General features: G+C 41.7%; 1 protein-coding gene across 2 annotated transcripts in view; it reads left to right on the forward strand.

Moving 5' to 3' along the window:
* The window catches only part of pyroxd2 (pyridine nucleotide-disulphide oxidoreductase domain 2), a 30,278-nt gene extending 16,060 nt beyond the window's left edge, over window positions 1-14,218 (forward strand). For both annotated transcript variants that reach the window (XM_071393602.1, XM_071393603.1), the window contains 9 exons: window positions 5,305-5,402; window positions 5,557-5,698; window positions 5,962-6,096; window positions 7,952-8,024; window positions 11,015-11,168; window positions 11,299-11,453; window positions 11,665-11,771; window positions 12,683-12,803; window positions 13,323-14,218. In XM_071393602.1, the coding sequence (XP_071249703.1) occupies window positions 5,305-5,402; window positions 5,557-5,698; window positions 5,962-6,096; window positions 7,952-8,024; window positions 11,015-11,168; window positions 11,299-11,453; window positions 11,665-11,771; window positions 12,683-12,803; window positions 13,323-13,393 (1,056 nt within the window). In that variant the 3' untranslated portion in view covers window positions 13,394-14,218. The remainder of the gene's footprint in view (window positions 1-5,304; window positions 5,403-5,556; window positions 5,699-5,961; window positions 6,097-7,951; window positions 8,025-11,014; window positions 11,169-11,298; window positions 11,454-11,664; window positions 11,772-12,682; window positions 12,804-13,322) is intronic.
* The last annotated feature ends 6,273 nt before the right edge of the window (window positions 14,219-20,491 follow it).

A 20,491-nucleotide genomic window follows, 5' to 3' on the forward strand; every position in this document is an offset into this window, starting at 1 on the left:
AGAAAAAGGGGCTAAAATACAACAAAAAATACTAATAATAAAGCACCTTTATAATAAAGAATTACATGCATAATCGCATTTATGTAAGATTGCCTATTATTCCTAATGTGATGAGTAGATTGGATAGTCATAATTTAGGCTAATACTATAACTCAATCACTGTTTGCAACAAAAAGAAAATGTTCAATGCATGGCTGAGCTCATGTAGCATAGAGCAGGCTATATCAGATACATTTCTTCTTTCTTTGCATGGGAAAAATGTGGCCTTTTATAAACACATTTCATGCAATTCTACTACACTTTATATGACTGGAGACATTAGCAGAATATGTTTTATAGAACAAATTATATGGTAGCCTACTGCTGACGGTGACAAAAAGATACATAAAAACGACGTTGTCCAAATAATAGGCCTACGAGAAGGGGGGATACTAATAGAATATGATATCCATCTAAACTGGAGGAGGAAATTATTGTCCAAAAACAAACTTTTAAGTATCACTGACCCAACAATAATAAATAGTGAATATGTGCAGCGTGCATATTGCAGATGCTCTCCGCCGGTGGCAATAAGATAGGCTATACTTTTTGTTCGCTCAATTAAATTGAGAATTTTGATAACTAATAGACATGAGTATTTTCATTGTTTTCTCTTTACAGCACCACCATTTGCTTTCCAAACTATGTTTTCCCACATTGTATTTTGAAATATTGCGATATGCCTGGCTTAGCCTCTACTTTTTTTTTTTCGCAACTCAGCAATAATCTGCCCAAATTGCAAGAGCTAACTTTCCTTCTGGCTATAGGCAATTGATTTTAAACAATCCACAAACCTTACTTTTTTAAAATAATCGAAATATTATCTGTGGCCAAATCATGCTTTAGTAGCCTATTTAGAATTATTTTATTTATTTACGTATAGGCAGGAGACGGTTCATTAGGCTATATAATGTTGGCAATTTAATTACAGTGGGGAGAACAAGTATTCGTTAACTGTATAAAAGACACCTGTCCACACACTCAATCAAACAGACTCCAACCTCTCCACAATGGCCAAGACCAGAGAGCTGTGTAAGGACATCAGGGATAAAATTGTAGACCTGCACAAGGCTGGGATGGGCTACAGGACAATAGGCAAGCAGCTTGGTGAGAAGGCAACAACTGTTGGCGCAATTATTAGAAAATGGAAGAAGTTCAAGATGACGGTCAATCACCCTCGGTCTGGGGCTCCATGCAAGATCTCACCTCGTGGGGCATCAATGATCATGAGGAAGGTGAGGGATCAGCCCAGAACTACACGGCAGGACCTGGTCAATGACCTGAAGAGAGCTGGGACCACAGTATTAAAGAAAACCATTAGTAACACACTACGCCGTCATGGATTAAAATCCTGCAGCGCACGCAAGGTCCCCCTGCTCAAGCCAGCGCATGTCCAGCCCCGTCTGAAGTTTGCCAATGACCATCTGGATGATCCAGAGAAGGAATGGGAGAAGGTCATGTGGTCCGATGAGACAAAAATAGAGCTTTTTGGTCTAAACTCCACTCGCTGTGTTTGGAGGAAGAAGAAGGATGAGTACAACCCCAAGAACACCATCCCAACCGTGAAGCATGGAGGTGGAAACATCATTCTTTGGGGATGCTTTTCTGCAAAGGGGACAGGACGACTGCACCGTATTGAGGGGAGGATGGATGGGGCCATGTATCGCGAGATCTTGGCCAACAACCTCCTTCCCTCAGTAAGAGCATTGAAGATGGGTTGTGGCTGGTTCTTCCAGCATGACAACAACCCGAAACACATAGCCAGGGCAACTAAGGAGTGGCTCCGTAAGAAGCATCTCAAGGTCCTGGAGTGGCCTAGCCAGTCTCCAGACCTGAACCCAATAGAAAATCTTTGGAGGGAGCTGAAAGTCTGTATTGCCCAGCGACAGCCCCAAAACCTGAAGGATCTGGAGAAGGTCTGTATGGAGGAGTGGGCCAAAATCCCTGCTGCAGTGTGTGCAAACCTGGTCAAGAACTACAGGAAACATATGATCTCTGTAATTGCAAACAAAGGTTTCTGTACCAAATATTAAGTTCTGCTTTTCTGATGTATCAAATACTTATGTCATGCAATAAAATGCAAATTAATTACTTAAAAATCATACAATGTGATTTTCTGGATTTTTGTTTTAGATTCCGTCTCTCACAGTTGAAGTGTACCTATGATAAAAATTACAGACCTCTACATGCTTTGTAAGTAGGAAAACCTGCAAAATCGGCAGTGTATCAAATACTTCTTCTCCCCACTGTACATTTATTTTAGGTAAAGCTTAGATCCCCCTCTAGCCTTATGGACACTCACCTGTTATTTGCATGACACATTTTTTTGACCGCCATAGCCCTATATGGGACGGGTTCGGCAGGGCCGACGTAGATCTTTACTCAAGAAAACCTGCATTGTCATCTGTTCTTCTCAATGAGGGATCTGGACGCTCCATTGGGAACAGATGCTTTGGTGTATCAGTGGCCTCAGGCCCTGCTCTATGCGTTTCCTCCGGTGGACCTGATTCAGGCCACTGTGGAGAAGGTCAGTCAGGAGGGTCTGTTGTTGATTCTGGTGGCTCCCCGTTGGCCCAGACAACCCTGGTTCCCGGAGATCATCCACCTGTTGGGCAAGGGACCCGTGGAAGGTTCTGTGTTGTCGGGATCTATTGTCTCTGGCACACTAGACAGTTTGGCACCCACGACCGCAGATATGTATTCTGTGATTGTATACATGCATTGTTTTGGACATACGGTTCCTTGTACAAGTTCTGACATTTCAGGCTCGCAAGGTAAGTATTGTTCTTGGAACCGTCAGTTCAATGGACTTGAGCTGCAGTGGCAGCGTGTCAGTGCACATAGCCAAGTTGCAGCAGGTTCTGGTTCCCTATATGGGGCTCTGCCATTTCAGGCTTCTCAGAAAAGTATTAGGGAAAAATGTGGTTTCTGTAACCCATTTTTGGAGCTGGTGGAACTTGTGTGTGCTTGGTTGCCGTGGGCCTCCTAGTTTGGTACCCTCTAAGCCGGATTGGGGCGTGCTTGTACTGCATATCCTCATAGTATGTTATACCGAGTGACTGACTGAAATGGAGCATACATTTATGAATATAACTACTGTTCCCTAAAGGAGGGAACGAGGTATAACATATTTTGGGCCCGCACCTTCAGGTGATTTGAGCTCACTGAAGAGCAGTACTGAATTGAGGGAATTAATGCGAGCCCCGGTATTATAGCTAGGAAGGCGGGGCTTCCGAGGGCACGCTCGGTATCCATTGGACCGTTGGGTGTGATTTCAGTTTTCTTCCTGTGAATATGTTATACCTAGTTCCCTCCTCCAGGGAACAGTAGTTATATTAATATCTGTACGTTCTACTCTGTTTCTCAGACCCTAAACCAATGGTTTGAGTCAGAACTGTCTATATATGTATATATATGTATATATATATATATATATATATATATATATATATAAATACACACACACACACAGTTGAAGTCGGAAGTTTACATACACTTAGGTTGGAGTCATTAAAACTCGTTTTTCAACCACTCCACAAATTTCTTGTTAACAAACTATAGTTTTGGCAAGTCTGTTAGGACATCTACTTTGTGCATGACACAAGTCATTTTTCCAACAATTGTTTACAGCCATATTATTTCACTTATAATTCACTATCACAATTCCAGTGGGTCAGAAGTTTACATACACTAAGTTGACTGTGCCTTTAAACGGCTTGGAAAATTCTAGAAAATTATGTCATGGCTTTAGAAGCTTTCGATAGGCTAATTGACATAATTTGAGTCAATTGGAGGTGTACCTGTGGATGTATTTCAAGGCTTACCTTCAAACTCAGTGCCTCTTTGCTTGACATTATGGGAAAATCAAAAGAAATTAGCCAAGATCTCAGAAAAAAATGTGTAGATCTCCACAAGTCTGGGTCATCCTTGGGAGCAATTTCCAAATGCCTGAAGGTACCACGTGCATCTGGACAAACAATAGTACGCAAGTATAAACACCATGGGACCATGCAGCCGTCTTACCGCTCAGGAAGGAGACGCGTTCTGTCTCCTAGAGATGAACGTACTTTGGTGCGAAAAGTGCAAATCAATCCCAGAACAACAGCAAAGGACGTCGTGAAGATGCTGGAGAAAACAGGTACAAAAGTATCTGTATCCACAGTAAAACGAGTCCTATATCGACATAACATGAAAGACCGCTCAGCAAGGAAGAAGCCACTGCTCCAAAACCGCCATAAAAAAGCCAGACTACGGTTTGCAACTGCACATTGGGACAAAGATCGTACTTTTTGGAGAAATGTCCTCTGGTCTGATGAAACAAAAATAGAACTGTTTGGCCATAATGACCATCGTTATGTTTGGAGGAAAAAGGGGGAATCTTACAAGCCGAAGAACACCATCCCAACTGTGAAGCACGGGGGTGGCAGCATCATGTTGTGGGGGTGCTTTGCTGCAGGAGGGACTGGTGCACTTCACAAAATAGATGGCATCATGAGGTAGGAAAATGATGTGGATATATTGAAGCAACATCTCAAGACATCAGTCAGGAAGTTAAAGCTTGGTCGCAAATGGGTCTTCCAAATGGACAATAACCCTAAGCATACTTCCAAAGTTATGGCAAAATGGCTTAAGGACAACAAAGTCAAGGTATTGGAGTGGCCATCACAAAGCCCTGACCTTAATCCTATAGAAAATGTGTGGTCAGAACTGAAAAAGCGTGTGCGAGCAAGGAGGCCTACAAACCTGAGTAAGTTACACCAGTTCTGTCAGGAGGAATGGGCCAAACTTCACCCAACTTATTGTGGGAAGCTTGTGGAAGGCTACCTGAAACGTTTGACCCAAGTTAAACAATTTAAAGGCAATGCTACCAAATACTAATTGAGTGTATGTAAACTTCTGACCCACTGGGAATGTGATGAAAGAAATAAAAGCTGAAAGAAATCATTCTCTCTACTTTTATTCTGACATTTCACATTCTTAAAATAAAGTGGTGATCATAACTGACCTAAGACAGGGAATTTTTACTCTGATTAAATGTCAGGAATTGTGAAAAACTGAGTTTAAATGTATTTGGCTAAGGTGTATGTACACTTCAGACTTCAACTGTATGTGTATGTATGTACATATAGCTACAATATTGAATTAGGATATTGGCGTTGCTGTCTAACCCTTCCTCATCTGATTCCAGTTGCGTCCATGTTGTAAAGCTTTCCAGCGTCTTCTGTGTCTTGCTGAATATCTATACTATTTATTTTTAATTCTCAGATCCTGAACCGTTGGTTTGAATCTGAGCCTCTTAAAGCCACACTGGCTACAGATGCTGTGATAGGAGCTATGACCAGCCCTAACAGCCCTGGCAGTGGGTGAGACACACACACACACACACACACACACACACACACACACACACACACACACACACACACACACACACACCCCTCTCAGAATTGAATAGAACATTATATTGTATATATGTTTTTGACAATACAGTTTCCCCCTTTGTATCTCCCCCCGCAGGTATGTCCTCCTTCATCATGTGATGGGGGAGCTGGAGAAGGAGAAGGGAGCGTGGGGTTATGTGGAGGGGGGCATGGGAGGGGTGTCCAAGGCCATCGCTAGCTCTGCCCGCTCCCACGGAGCAGACATCTTTACTGAACAGGTCAGCTGGCTGGATAGGCTTTCGTTCATTTGTTCTATTCCATAGTGTTTTCAGTTCATGTTAAACTGTAATGGTCCAGCTGATTATAATACAGTGAATAAACATACATACAGCCATATAGGACAGATTTAATTTCCCCAGGAGTGGTTATCTAGTGGTTCCCTAGTTGGTAACTCAACCTTTTTGAATTTAATAGCTAATGGGTAATATAATGTGTTCTTGTGTGATATCTGTGTGTGGGTGTGCATGCATATGGGTTACAGGATGTGCATCAGGTCTTGGTAGGGTCAGATGGCAGTGCCAAGGGGGTGGTCCTGAAGGATGGCACAGAGATCTACAGCAGAGTGGTACTGTCCAACGCTACACCCTACGTCACCTTTAAAACACTCACTCCTCAGGTAATGCATTTTACAGGTAACACACTTTCACATCTTAACACACCTCAAGACTGGTGATGAACTTTAATCTCCAGTCAGATTGAATGTGAGACTGGCAATGTGAGACTATCCTGTTGGAGAACAAGCTCAAAATTCCATAGCTCATTAACAGTGCCTTCAGAAAGTATTCAGACCCCTTGACTTTTCCCAAATTTTGTTAGGTTACAGCCTTATTCAACCAAAAAAATCCTAATCAATCTACACACAAAACCCCACAATGACAAAACAAAGCAGGTTTTAAGAAATGTTTGCAAATGTATAAAAAAAAAACAACTGAAATATCACATTTACATAAGTATTCAGACCCTTTACTTAGTACTTTGGTGAAGCACCTTTGGCAGCGATTACAGCCTCGAGTCTTCTTGGGTATGATGCTACAAGCTTGGCACACCTGTATTTGGGGAGCTTCTCCCATTCTTCTCTGCAGATCCTCTCAAGTTCTGTCAGGTTGGATGGGGAGCGTTGCTGTACAGCTATTTTCAGGACTCTACGGAGATGATCGATTGGGTTCAAGTCCGGGCTCTGGCTGGGCCACTCAAGGATATTCAGAGACTTCCTGCGTTGTCTTGGATGTGTGCTTAGGGCTGTTGTCCTGTAGGAAGTTGAACCTTCACCCCAGTCTGAGGTCCTAAGCGCTCTGGAGTAGGTTTTCATCAAGGATGTCTCTGTAATTTGCTCCGTTCATCTTTGCCTCGATCCTGACTAGTCTCCCAGCACCTACCGCTGAAAAACATCCCCACAGCATGATGCTGTCACCACCATGCTTCAACGTAGGGATGGTGCCATGTTTCCTCTAGACATGACTCTTGGCATTCAGGCCAAAGAATTCAATCTTGGTTTCATCAGACCAGAGAATGTTGTTTCTCATGGTCTGAGAGTCTTTTAGGTGCTTTTTTGGCAAACTCCAAGCGGGCTGTCATGTGCCTTTTACTGAGAAGTGGCTTCCGTCTGGCCACTCTACCATAAAGGCCTGATTGGTGGAGTGCTGCAGAGATGGTTGTCCTTCTGGAAGGTACTCCCATCTCCACAGAGGAACTACAGGTCTGTCAGAGTGACCATCCGGTTCATGGTCACCTCCCTGACCAAGGCCCTTCTCCCCCGATTGCTCAGTTTGGCCAGGCGGCCAGCTCTAGGAAGAGTCTTGGTGGATCCAAACTTCTTCCATTTATTAATTACGGAGGCCACTGTTTTATTGGGGACCTTTATTTCTGCAGAAATGTTTTGGTACCCTTCCCCAGATCTGGGCCTCATCTTGGACCTCTACGGACAATTCCTTTGACCTCATGGCTTGGTTTTGCTCAGACATGCACTGTCAACTGTGGGCCCTTATATAGACAGGTGTGTGCCTTTCCAAATCATGTCCAATCAATTGAATTTACCACAGGTGGACTCCAATGAAGTTGTATAAACATCTCAAGGATGATCAATGGAAACAGGATGCACCTGAGCTCAATTTCGAGCCTCAAAGGGTCTGAATACTTATGTAAGTAAGGTATCTGGTAGTTTTTTTTTCATAAATTTGTGCAAAATTTTAAAAAACTGTTTTCACTTTGTCATTATGGGGTATTGTGTGTAGTTTGCTGAGGATTTCTTTTTTATTAATCCATTTTAGAATAAGGCTGTAACATAACAAAATGTGGAGAAAGTCAAGGGGTCTGAATACTTGAAAAAGTAGGCTATTGAAGAGACAATAGTCTATATACATTACATTCAGGAAGACAACAATAATTGTTCAAAAAATATTGTACTCAGAAGTGTAATATCGTGTTTGTGTCCTCTTACCTTAACCCTAACCCCTCTGTTTTGCTTCTCACAGAGTGCTCTTTCTCCAGCATTCATCAAAGCTGTAGATCAGATAGACTACACCTCCCCTGTCACTAAGATTAATGGTACGACCCTTATCATATCTACCTCATACTTTTCTTTTGTGTTGTTTAACTACCTTTCTTCAAGTACTTACTGTACTTAAAGTACTTACTTTAAGAAACCCTTAGCATACAATTTCTGCAGCCAAGCGGAAATCGAATTAACATAATAAAACTAAATCGCCAATAGAATTTGTCTGATTAAACTAGAGATATGTTTTTTTGCATGGGCTGTGTCTCAATCCACCGCCCTTCTGCATCTGCGGTGAAAGTTGGCAGAGCTAGAGTGGTGTTTGTCAGACCATGAGACCAAATAGGTCTTCTCACAAAGTTTCATCAGCTGTATGGGTGGCTGGTCTTAGAAGATCTGTCAGGTGAAGAAGCCGGATGTGGAGGTCCTGGGCTGGCACAGTTACAGGTAGTCTGCGGTTGTGAGGCCGTTTGGACGGACTGAAAAATTCCCTAAAACGAAATTGGGAGGCGGCTTATGGTAGAGAAATTAACATTAAATTATCTGGCAACAGCTCTGGTGGACATTCCTGCAGTCAGCATGTCAATTGCACGCTCCCTCAAAACTTGAGACATCTGTGGCATTGTGTTGTGTGACAAAACTGCACATTCTAGAGTGGCCTTTTATTGTCCCCATCACAAAGTCCACCTGTGTAATGATCATGCTGTTCAATCCGCTTCATGATATGCCACACCTGTCAGGTGGATGGATTATCTTAACAAAGTATAAATGCCCACCTTTTAGGGATGTAAACAAATTTCTGCACAAAATTTGAGAGAAAAAAGCTTTTTGTGAATATGGAAATTTTTGGGGATCTTTTACTTCAGCTCATGAAACATGGGACCAACACTTTACATGTAAAAAATAAAATAAAAATAGTTTCCTGCTCTTTCTTAGATCTCTCAGATATAGGACAGACACTTCAGAACAAACTTCCTTTAGATTTTTGGGGGGACTATCTTTTGTTCTATGTAGTGAATCTGTTATTCAATGTGTTTCTATTGGCTAATAGCAGTAATGCAAAAAATGTTATACCTTTAGGGGCCTTAAAATTCAAAATCAAATAGCTAAATTATCCTTGGTACAACTGGAACTGTATACTTTATATATATATACACACACGCACACGCAGTACCTGTCAAAAGTTTGGACACGCCTACTCATTCAGGCGTTTTTCTTTATTTTTAAAATGTTTTACATTTTAGAATAATATAAAGACAAAACTATGAAATTATACATATGTAATCATGTAGTAACCAAAAAAGTGTTAAACAAATCAAATATATTTTCTCTTTTAGATTCTTCAAAGTAGCCACCCTTTGCCTAGATGACAGCTTTGCACACTCTTGGCATTTTCTCAACCAGCTTCATGGGGAATGCTTTTACAATAGTCTTGAAGGAGTTCTCACATATGCTGAGCACTTTTTGGCTGCTTTTCCTTCACTCTTTGGTCCAACACATTCCAAACCATCTCAATTGGGTTGAGGTCGGGTGATTGTGGAGGCCAGGTCATCGGATGCAGCACTCCATCACTCTCCTTGGTCAGATAGCCATTACACAGCCTGGAGGTGTGTTTTGGGTCATTGTCCATTTGAAAAATAATGATAGTCCCACAAAGCGCAAACCAGATGGGATGGCCTATCACTGCAGAATGCTGTGGTAGCCATGCTGGTTAAGTGTGCCTTGAATTCTAAATAAATCACAGACAGTGTCACCAGCAAAGCACCATCACACCTCCTCCTCCATGCTTCACAGTGGGAACCACACATGTGAAGATCATCCGTTCACCTACTCTGTGCCTCACAAAGACATGGAGGTTAGAACCAAAAATCTCAAATTCGGACTCATCAGACCAAAGGACAGATTTCCACTTGTCTAATGTCCATTGCTCGTGTTTCTTGGCCCAAGCAAGTCTCTTCTTCTGGATTAATTGTCAGAGTAGAGGACCTTGTGCATTTCAGGTAAAATAACAACCCAATGTTTATATCCCAGGACAAATTATCTAGCAACAGCAAGGTAGCTAGCTAAATTGCCATGAATGTTTCGACCTGTCCCCAAATTAATATAGTTGGTTCAGAGTTAATTTAGATTTTTTAACCTGAGTGTCCTGATCGCATCTGGAGTGGGTGAACAAAATCAACATGCGCCTCATTGTCGTCACACGTCATCAGAGTGCGCATCTGAACACTGTATGCTGGAAAACACCCTGTTTGTTATTTTTGATTAAAACAAAACCGCGTGGATTCCGCAACATGTTTAGCTTTAAACAACTAGGAACCACCGCTAACCAAACAACAGTGCTAGGTGGCTGTACTACAGACAGCGGTCGTCGTTGTGGGAAAGACGCACTGTTGAAAAACTTTTGAAAAACAACTGGTTGCAGTAAAGAGCCAACCTGGATACTAAGGAGATCCTAAGGAAAATTGACGAATACCAACAGCTTTACACTATGGAGGAACAACATACTCCATCATGGAAAGATCCGACTACCTCGCAAAAGAACTCTAACCCGACAAAATAAAGAAAAACAGATTAATCTACAGACACGGACAATTTACTTACTGTTGAAGTAGAGGCTAGTGCTCTGGCTGGAATCCATGCAACACTGGAAAAGTTGTGTGAGGAGGTAGCAGGGCTGAGGGGCAGTTTGGAGTTTATCCAGAGTGAAATTCCCACTCTCCAAAGAGAGAACAAGGCACTCACAGCCAAGGTAAAAATCCATGATTCCAACATGGATTGTCTACTCAGGAAAAACGGGGTGATGGATTCACTGCTAGACATACAAAGTCGCAGCATGCGTGAAAATCTAATGTTTTCTAGGATTCCTTAGGACACATCCAATAACCCAGATGGCGCAATCGGAGAATTCATGCAATCCGCCTTGAAACTTCCTCTAGATAAGGGATCATCAACTAGATTCAGCCGTGGGCCGTTTTTTTCTGGATTGGATGGTTGGTGGGCAGGAACATAATTACAAATAATTTGGACCCATTCTTCCTAACAGTGGCAGTGGATAAGCTTCCTAACTTTTTAGCGGCCCCCACACCAGACGGCAAGCCTGGCCCACACCACCAGTGTTCTATCCACCTCAACTGTGAGAGTGTGGAGGTGTTACAGACAGCCTACGAAAACTGCATGGAGGGACGGCCCTCGTCCAGGTAAACACACTCACAGACACGCACGTACGGACACACACACATCCAGGGACCCACACAAGTGCATACAGGTTCACATACCACACACACACACACAAACACACTCACATTCTTCCTTTTCTCTCCCCTACAGGCCCATGATCGAGATGACCATTCCATCGGTGTTGGACCCAACTCTGGCTCCCCCTGGTAGTCATGTGGTGTTACTGTTCACCCAGTTTACGCCATATAGTCTGGTGGGAGGGAGAGCGTGGACAGACCAGGACAGAGAGGCCTTTGCAGACTCAGGTTAGAACGCACACGCACACACACACGCACACACACACGTGGAAACACTCTTAGAGCAGTTGTCACTGATGCTAGTAACAGAAATATTGTCAACCACGCAGAAAGTCGTCATCCTCAGAAGATTTTGTATAACATTCTACTGCTCATCACAGGCATTATTGAACTTATATGAAACTGACTTAGGTCTCCGTGTGCCTGTGTATCTGTGTAGTATTTAGCTGGATTGAGCAGTATGCCCCTGGGTTCAAATCCTCCATTGTTGGCAAAGACGTCCTGACTCCCCCCGACCTGGAGAGGATATTTGGCCTAACTGGAGGGGTATGTGTGTGTGCTTGTGTGTGTGAAAATGTCTATGTGTGCAGTGTGTGTGACGGTTCACAGCCACAATGTACGTACATTTCAATATTTCAAGTCAATTTTCTAATAGCTAGTAGTAGATTAGATAGTGTTCCACTGGAAAGTAGCATGTATTTATTCAAAGTTCTGATTTGCACAGCACCAAACCACAGGCTCTGAACCAGGAAGTGATTTATATAGGAGCGTCTCTCTTCTTCCTGCTTTCCTTTCGTCAGAGAGAGTGTGTATGTGTGCTAACAAACGGCATTGAACGGTTTATGGTTACGCCAACAGTTACCATGATACTGGCCGTCAGAATCAAAGTTCATATCTGATATTCAAAGTAGTTCAACCACTTGGGTCTGCGGTATTTGTGTAAGTGTTTCTGGTTCATGGCTCATTTTGCATGCTTAAACTACTGTGCACTTTTACACTGCTGCTTTCACATAGCCGATGAATGGACTCTGAAAGTGCAGTTTAAAGACTTAAGTCTAAGACTAGTGCAGTTAGTAAGTCCCAAGAGTATTACCAGCTTGACTATGTTCTCATCTACTCATTCACGGACTCAATTCCATTTCTCCTTATTTCACTCAGTCCTGTTCTTCCCATTCTCTCGAATGACCATAGAGACATGATGAGTGAGTCAAAGCCCCTGTCTTCTTAGTCATGCCTAAATGAGAAGTGGGGTTAGCAAAGTTATGCCCTAAACCTTACCCTTACTGACCTCCCCTATTCTACTTTGATGGCTAAGAGGGTGGAAACTCCCCCTAGCCCATGCTCACACCAATCCAAAGCTTTTAGATCATTGCAGGGAATTGAACGAGAGCGCACTTCAGGGAGAAGAGGGAAAATTGGACTTAGATTTATGTAGTGTGGTATTTTATCCTCCACAGAATATCTTCCACGGAGCAATGTCATTGGATCAGCTCTACCTCGCTCGACCTCTACCCTCCCTTTCAGACTACCGTTCACCAATCAAAGGGCTTTATCTTTGTGGCAGTGGCTCCCATCCAGGTTTGTGATTGGTCGTAAATGGTTTATTGGAATTCTATCCGATGCCAGCTCCTAGTCATCCTTGTGTGTGTGTGTGTACCGATGTAGGATCTTCATTTGAGCCAGTTTGCTACAGTGGGAAAATAATCCTGCAGCAACAGGAACTGTGAATTATTATGTGGATTATAATTAATGGATATTTTTGTAGGGGTTGATACATTTTTCGTTGGGCAAATCATGGCTGAAATGTCAAAATGGAAATTAAAAACTTTGGAAGCCTTTTTAAAACTCAAATACAGTACAAGTTTGCAAATTCTCAGCAAACAAACAGTGATTAAATTAAGATCCTATATCTGTGTGTGTGTGTGTGTGTGTGTGTGTGTGTGTGTGTGTGTGCGTGTGCGTGTGCGTGTGCATTCATTCTTGCATGTGGACCAGTACGAAAAAAAAGAAAATGCACTCTACTGTAAGTCGCTCTGGATAAGAGCGTCTGCTAAATGACTAAAATGCCAATGTATTAGTGTGTGTGTTTCTCCTAAGGTGGTGGAGTGATGGGGTCTCCAGGGTGGAATGCTGCTCTGGCTGCCATGGCCGACCTGAAACGTGGCTGAAACCTTAACCCGCTCTGACCGGATGAAGGGCGGGAGATTTGGACATCCATGCCAATACCTTAACACTGCCCTCCCAGTTGTAGGTGCTTCATAGCCCTGTGCACCGTTTGGGCAGTTTTTAACTTTAGGAATAATGAAATGATTTCCAATGTGCAAACTCTTCCCACCCGGTGCCTTTGGTTAGCTAAAATGAACGCTCTGTTTCTAGAGGAACGATCTCAGATTCACAGACCTCAACTCTCAATGAAGAAGTACAGATCTCCATCCACTTGTATGGTACTGTGACACCATGACACGTCTTTTATTGAACATTCAACTGATGACATCCCAAAGGGAAGCTAATTCAAACCTTAAGCATACTAGAATTGTAGAATAGAACACTATAAGGAGTTGACTTCTGGAATAGAACATGAATGACATAACAAAAGCTCAAACTCAAAAGCTCTCAGCCTAATTGTAGAAAAGAATGTGCACTCCACATCAGTGTTTCCCAACTCCAGTCCTCCTGTACCCCCAACAGCACACATTTGTGTTGTAGCCTCGGAGAAACACACCTGATCAACTCATAGAGGGCTTGCTGATAAGTTGACAAATTGATAAGGGTGCTTTATCCAGGGCTACAATTGGGGGTACTGGAATTGGTTTAAACTGCTCTACGTGACAAACACACAATTCATCTTCTGCAACAAAAACAAAAACATATCAAAGAGGTAAACAAAACAGAAGTAATAGTATGACATCAATTACTGTTTTGATTGTGTTAAACATTGAAATGTATATGTGTGTTTTGTGAATAAAACTTACCAGAGGAATCTTAAAAATCTATTTCTATTGTTTAAACATTTTATGAACTTTGCACCAAATTAATCTAGCTGAAATGGCATGCAGATGTGCAGCTATCTCTTTGTCTCTCTGCCTGTGTCATTCTGTCTCAATTAAATATTCTGGTCCAAATTAAAACCGTGTTTTCAGATCGACAGAATTGTTTCCATCCTATCTATTTAATGATGATATATCATGCAACAAGTAGGAATCCATAGAATTACATAGTCATTTCATACGACATCTGTGAGGAATCTCTGTCACTCAATGTTGTTTCTAAACACCCGTCTATAGGTTATTACAGCAGGCCTATGTGTGTTATGGATCACCAAGCACTTAATAATTATGGTAATTGAATGCATTCACATTAACATATGGCTATAGTTGCTTTATGTTGAGCCTACAAGAGCAATTCTTCAACATCTTGAGTTTAAGGCTGCTTTTCAGGCATTAAGCTAGGTTTGGGAATCCCCCAACAGTCCATGTAAATTAGGGTGTAACTGTAAGGGGTTGGTAGTAGCAAAGGCTAAATAGTAAATGAAGAATTATGCTGCGTTCATAACATTTTGTCAATTTGTAAATACCTGCACAGGACTGGGGAAAAATCCCCTTGAACGCCCCTCCAACTGGTAATGACTACTGGGAAACTACAATCTATAATCTCTGATTGTTCTTTCAAGAAAACTTAGAAAGAAATTAGGAATAAATAGAGTTAAAATGTACATACACCACCGTTCAAAAGTTGGGGTCACTTAGAAATGTCATTGTTTTTGAAAGGAAAGCACATTTTTTGTCCATTAAAATAACATCAAATTGATCAGAAATACAGTGTAGACATTGTTAATGTTGTAAATGACTATTGTAGCTGGAAATGGCAGATTTTTTAATGGAATATCTACATAGGCGTACAGAGGCCCATTATCAGCAACCATCACTCCTGTGTTCCAATGGCACGTTGTGTTAGCTAATCCAAGTTTATCATTTTAAAAGGCTAATTGATCATTAGAAAACCCATTTGCAAACAGCTGAAAACTGTTGTCCTGATTAAAAAAGCAATAAAACTGGCCTTCTTTAGACTAGTTGAGTATCTGGAGCATCAGCATTTGTGGGTTCGATTACACCCTCAAAATGGCCAGAAACAAAGACCTTTCTTCTGAAACTTGTCAGTCTATTCTTGTTCTGAGAAATGAAGGCTATTCCATGCAAGAAATTGCTAATAAACTGAAGTTCCCGTACAATGCTGTGTACTACTCCCTTCACAGAACATCACAAACTGTCTCTAACCAGAATAGAAAGAGTGGGAGGCCCCAGTGCACAACTGAGCAAGAGGACAACTACATTAGAGTGTCGAGTTTGAGAAACAGGCGCCTCACAAGTCCTCAGTTGGCAGCTTCATTAAATAGTACCCGCAAAACACCAGTCTCAACATCAACAGCGAAGAGGCGACTCCGGGATGCCGGCCTCTAGGCAAAGTTCCTCTGTCCAGTGTCTGTTCTGTTTCCCATCTTTTTTTTTTCTCTTTAAAAGTTTTATTAAGTTTTCTTGTTTTTCAATCAACCAACAAAACACATTCCACATTCACAGATGTGACAGACTTTGAAAAAATTTATTAATTAATTAATTATTATATAAAAAAAATATATATATATAAAAATAAACTTGCAGCAGCACTATCAAGGTTCTTATTAGCTATTTCCAGCCTTAGCTGAGATGACGAGCAAATAATTAGTTTTTACAGCACCTTACACAACATGTATCTGCTCATTTCCCTAATCTCCCCATTCACTCTGTCCTATTTGAAATATAGGCTGTCTCTTGCGGAGGTCATAAGTGAGCTTTTCAAGAGGGAGAAAGTCAACAATCTGGTCAATCCACATTTTAAATGTAGGAGAAGTATTAGAAGCCCACAATAGAAGAATACATTTCTTAGCAAAGTATGTGATAGTCATAAACACATTTCCTCTGTCAGGATCAAGAACAAAGTACTGCTGGGCATTAAGAAGATAGATACACGGGGTCATATCAAACTGTACATCTAGTATTTTCTGTGCAGCAGTATGTATAGATTGCCAAAATCTGGCAATCTCTCTACAGCTCTCTCCAAAATACATGCATATAGGTTCCACTTTCAGAGGTACATCTTTTACAGTTAGGAGAAATATCTGTTTTCATTCTATGGAGTCTCATTGGAGTGTAATCAAATTTGTACAAAAATTTGTAATTAGATTCATTTCATCTTTACATTAGTAGAGGAGCAGTATACCCTGTCGCAAACCCCGCTTCCTCTTGGAAGTAAATGACATGTCTAATTTGAAGATATATATTTTTTTTAAATGGATCTTGGCACATTGAATTCACTGCAGAGCTCTTGAAACGATTTCAGTGCAGTGGTTTTCTGATGAAATAGGTCTGAAAAGGTCCTGATCCCTAGAGTATGCCAAAGATTAAAGTTGGCATCACCCAGGGCTTTTGGCAAGTCTGGGTTGCATACTATAGGCGAGTGAGAACATATTTGGGAGAAAATGCCCAGATATTTCTTACAGGCCCTCCACACTAGTAGGGTGCTGTAAATCACAAAGGTTTTGGCTATGTTGCCCACTTCACTAAAGTTATTAATGAATATAATTGAGCTTAGGGGCAATAAACCACAGGATTGGGCTTCTATCTGAATCCACGTTGAGTCTTGTCTGTTTGTGATCCATGTTCGCATGTTGCGGATTTGGGCAGACCAGTAGTACAATTGAAGGGAGGGAAGGGCAAGACCACCCTTAAATTCAGGTTTTGATAGAGTGGAGAACTTGATCCTAGGTTTTTTATTGCCCATATAAATTTGGTGATGCTTTGGTTAGTTGTTTTGAAAAAGGAAACTGGGAGATAGCATGGGAGCATCTGAAATAAATAGTTCAATCTAGGGAGGATGTTCATACGGATGACATGAATTCTTCCGACTAAGCTAATTGGGAGGGAGATCCAGGTTTGGAGATCGTTCTTGATTCGATCCATGAGTGGAAGATAATTTTCCTTCAAAAGGCTATTCAGATCTGGTGTTATGAAGATCCCAAGGTATTGAAACCCCTGTGTCTTCCATTGGAACGGACAGAGTGTCTTCATAGAGCTGGTGAGTGTAAGATTGAGAGGGCAAACAGTGGATTTGTTAAAATGTATCTTATATCCTGAAAACTTGCCATACTGAGCAATTGTGTCTAAAATGGGAGGGATTTCTCAGGGTTGGATATGTAGAGCAAGACATCATCCGTGTAGAGCAAAATCTTGTGCTGCAGGCCGCCTGCAGAAACACCCAAAATACTTGGATTGCTCCTTATCAACTCTGCCAGAGGCTCCGCACCCAACAAGTAGAGCAGGGGGGACAGCGAGCACTCTTGTCTTGTGCCCCGTCCCAAAGGGAATCTGTCAGAGTTCAGTCCGTTAGTAGTCACCATGGCATTTGGATGAGAGTATAGGGACTTAATTAATTTAATAAAGTTTGGGCCCATATTGAACTTGTCTAAGACTGAGAACAGAAAGCTCCACTCCATTCTGTCGAACGCCTTCTCAGCATCCAGTGAAGCCAGCAGGACAGGGGTCTTCTGTGCGTTTACTTGATCAATAATATCAAAAAGACGGCGAATGTTATCAGAAGAGTACTTGTCTCTAATAAATCCAGTTTGGTCCGCTTTTATTATTTTGGGAAGAAGAGTGTTTAGTCTTTTGGCGAGCAATTTGGTAATTATTTTGTAGTTGAAATCCAACCAGTTTATGGGTTGGAAGGACGAGCAGGATAGAGGGTCCTTGTCTTTTTTGAGCAACACTGTAATGCGAGCTGTGTGGATAGTCTGGGAGAACTCAGTTTTTGCAAAAATCATCCAGCATTGGCATGAAAATAGGGCTAAGCTGGAAACAAAAAGCTTTGTAGCACTCTCTGGGGAATCCATCTGGGCCTGGGGACTTATTAGGTGGTATGGAGGTAATTGTCTCCAGGACTTCCTCAGGAGTGAAGGGGGAGTTGAGATCTTCTTGGTCGGTCTCTGATAGTTTAGGTAGCGAGATTCCCTCTAGGAAGGAATGGAGTTCTGCCTCCGTATGTTTTCTCTCAGAAGTATATAGTTTGCAGTAAAAATGATGAAAAGTTAAACTTATCTTATCTGGGTCATATGTGATCTCGTCCTCTGCTGTTCGCATAGCCATGATTGTACGCTCTGACTGCTCTTTTTTAATTGGTAAGCAAGCAATCTACTAGGCCTATTGCTATACTCATGGTATTTCTGTTTAGTAAAGAAAACTTTTTTATATAGTATAGTCCAAGTTCAGTTTGGCTTTGGCTGCTTTAAGTTGACTCCAGGAGGTGCTGTCTGGGGATTGTTTATGTACTTTTTCACAGCGTTCCAGCTCCCTCTCAAGATCTAGCCTGTGTGCTTCCATTGCTTTTTTCTTAGAGGAATCATATGCAATTAGATGACCTCTTAGTGTGGCTTTGGCAGCGTCCCACATTGTGGCCAGAGAAACAGGAGAGTCTTTGTTGTCTTGTGTGTAGTTGTCTATCCATATAGTTACCAATGTATGGAACGCTTCGTTTGATAACATGGAGGTGTTGAATTTCCAGCTCTTTGACCTCGGAATGTTTTTGCAAAGGTCAAAGCAGAGGTGGACAAAGGCGTGATCTGAAAGTGCTATGGGTCCGATTGTACACGTGGCTGAATTTATGAAAATCTTTGGGATAAAAATGTAATCTATACGGGAGTAGGTGTTATGGACATTAGAGTACAGTCCATAGATGAGCTATAAGTCTCTCTCCAGATATCTATCAGTCTCTTCTCTTTAGTAAGAGAGTTCAACATCTTTGCAGATCTAGGATTTGTGGAGGGGACTTGAGATGCTTTGTCTAGGGTTGGGTTAAGGGTACAATTAAAATCTCCAGCCAGCACTCCAAAAAAAACACAATGCTCATTGAACAGGGTTATCATTTTTGACATGAAAGCAGGAGTATCTGTGTTAGGGGCATATATGTTTAAGATAGTAATTGGTTGCCCATACAGTGATCCAGTTATCAAAATAAATCTCCCCTCCGGATCAGATATGTTTTTGTCAATTATGAATGGAACATTCTTATGGATAAGTATGGCTGTACCTCTACTGTTTGATTTGAAAGATGAGAAATACACCTGTCCCACCCAAGCTCTGCGGAGTTTGGCATGTTGGGCTCACAGAGGTGTCTCTTGTAATAGCGCAATGTCTGCTTTTTCATTTTTTAGAGCACATAGTATCTTTTCCGTTTTATTGCATGACCTAGACCATAGCAGTTCCATGTCAATAGATTTAAGGTACTAGTCAACGTCATCAAACAGTAATCGAACTATAGTGCAAGTCATCTCTAGGTAAAGGTGGATAATAGTTACAGCTGCAAACACATAAAATAAAAATAAATGGTGTACATAAAATAACAATCTCTGAACACCCCAGCCGAGTTCCCAAACAACTCGACATATCCCGTTAGATTTATTACCCCCACGCTCAGTCTCAATTCTGTGTTCCGAAAATAACTAAAAACCGGGAACAGTTAGCAACGCACAACGTCTCCCCCTCCCCACCAAAGAAATGCCTCATCCTCTCTGCCCCGCATTGAGTAAGTGATAACACAGCCCCCGTCCAGACCACATTAAAAAAGAGGGAGAACATAAAATCAATAGCCCAGCCTACATATTCCTCCCCCAAAGGACATAAGGCTAATCGTTTGGACCAAATAAAACAGACATTTTGGGGCAAGTCCTTAAGAGGGATTTTTCGTTTTTATTAAAACGTAATATCAAAAGGATAAGGCCATAGGCATAACATTGACATATTGAGCTTCTCGTTAGGTCTGTAAGTGTGTCTTAATCGACAGCCTATAAATGGTGGAGGCCTATGTGAAAATGATAACTACAAATAATAATAATAATAATAAAAAAAGGGATTTAAAAGTAGGCTGAAACGTTAGTAGGCCTAGGTTAGGCTACAGAGCCTATCCCTCTCAGCTTAAAGAAAATACATATAAATTAGACAGCTATAATGGCATTTAGCGGGGCGGGTGGGTCTTTGGATGGAGGCTATATGTTGTCTTACCTTCTTTAGTACTAACAGTAATCGCTTTTAGTCATTGGTCCATTTCTCAGGGACCAGGATTGTCCTTCAAAAAACGTTTTGCCTCTTCAGGAGTTTTGAAGTGTTGCAGGGCTCCTTGGTGAAGAATCCTGAGCTCGTTTGGGTATTTGAATCCCCTAAAGATGCCTTGGTCAATGGAGT

This window comes from Salvelinus alpinus, chromosome 3 (genome assembly GCF_045679555.1).
Source record: "Salvelinus alpinus chromosome 3, SLU_Salpinus.1, whole genome shotgun sequence".
In the NCBI taxonomy this organism is placed as follows: Eukaryota; Metazoa; Chordata; class Actinopteri; order Salmoniformes; family Salmonidae; genus Salvelinus; species Salvelinus alpinus.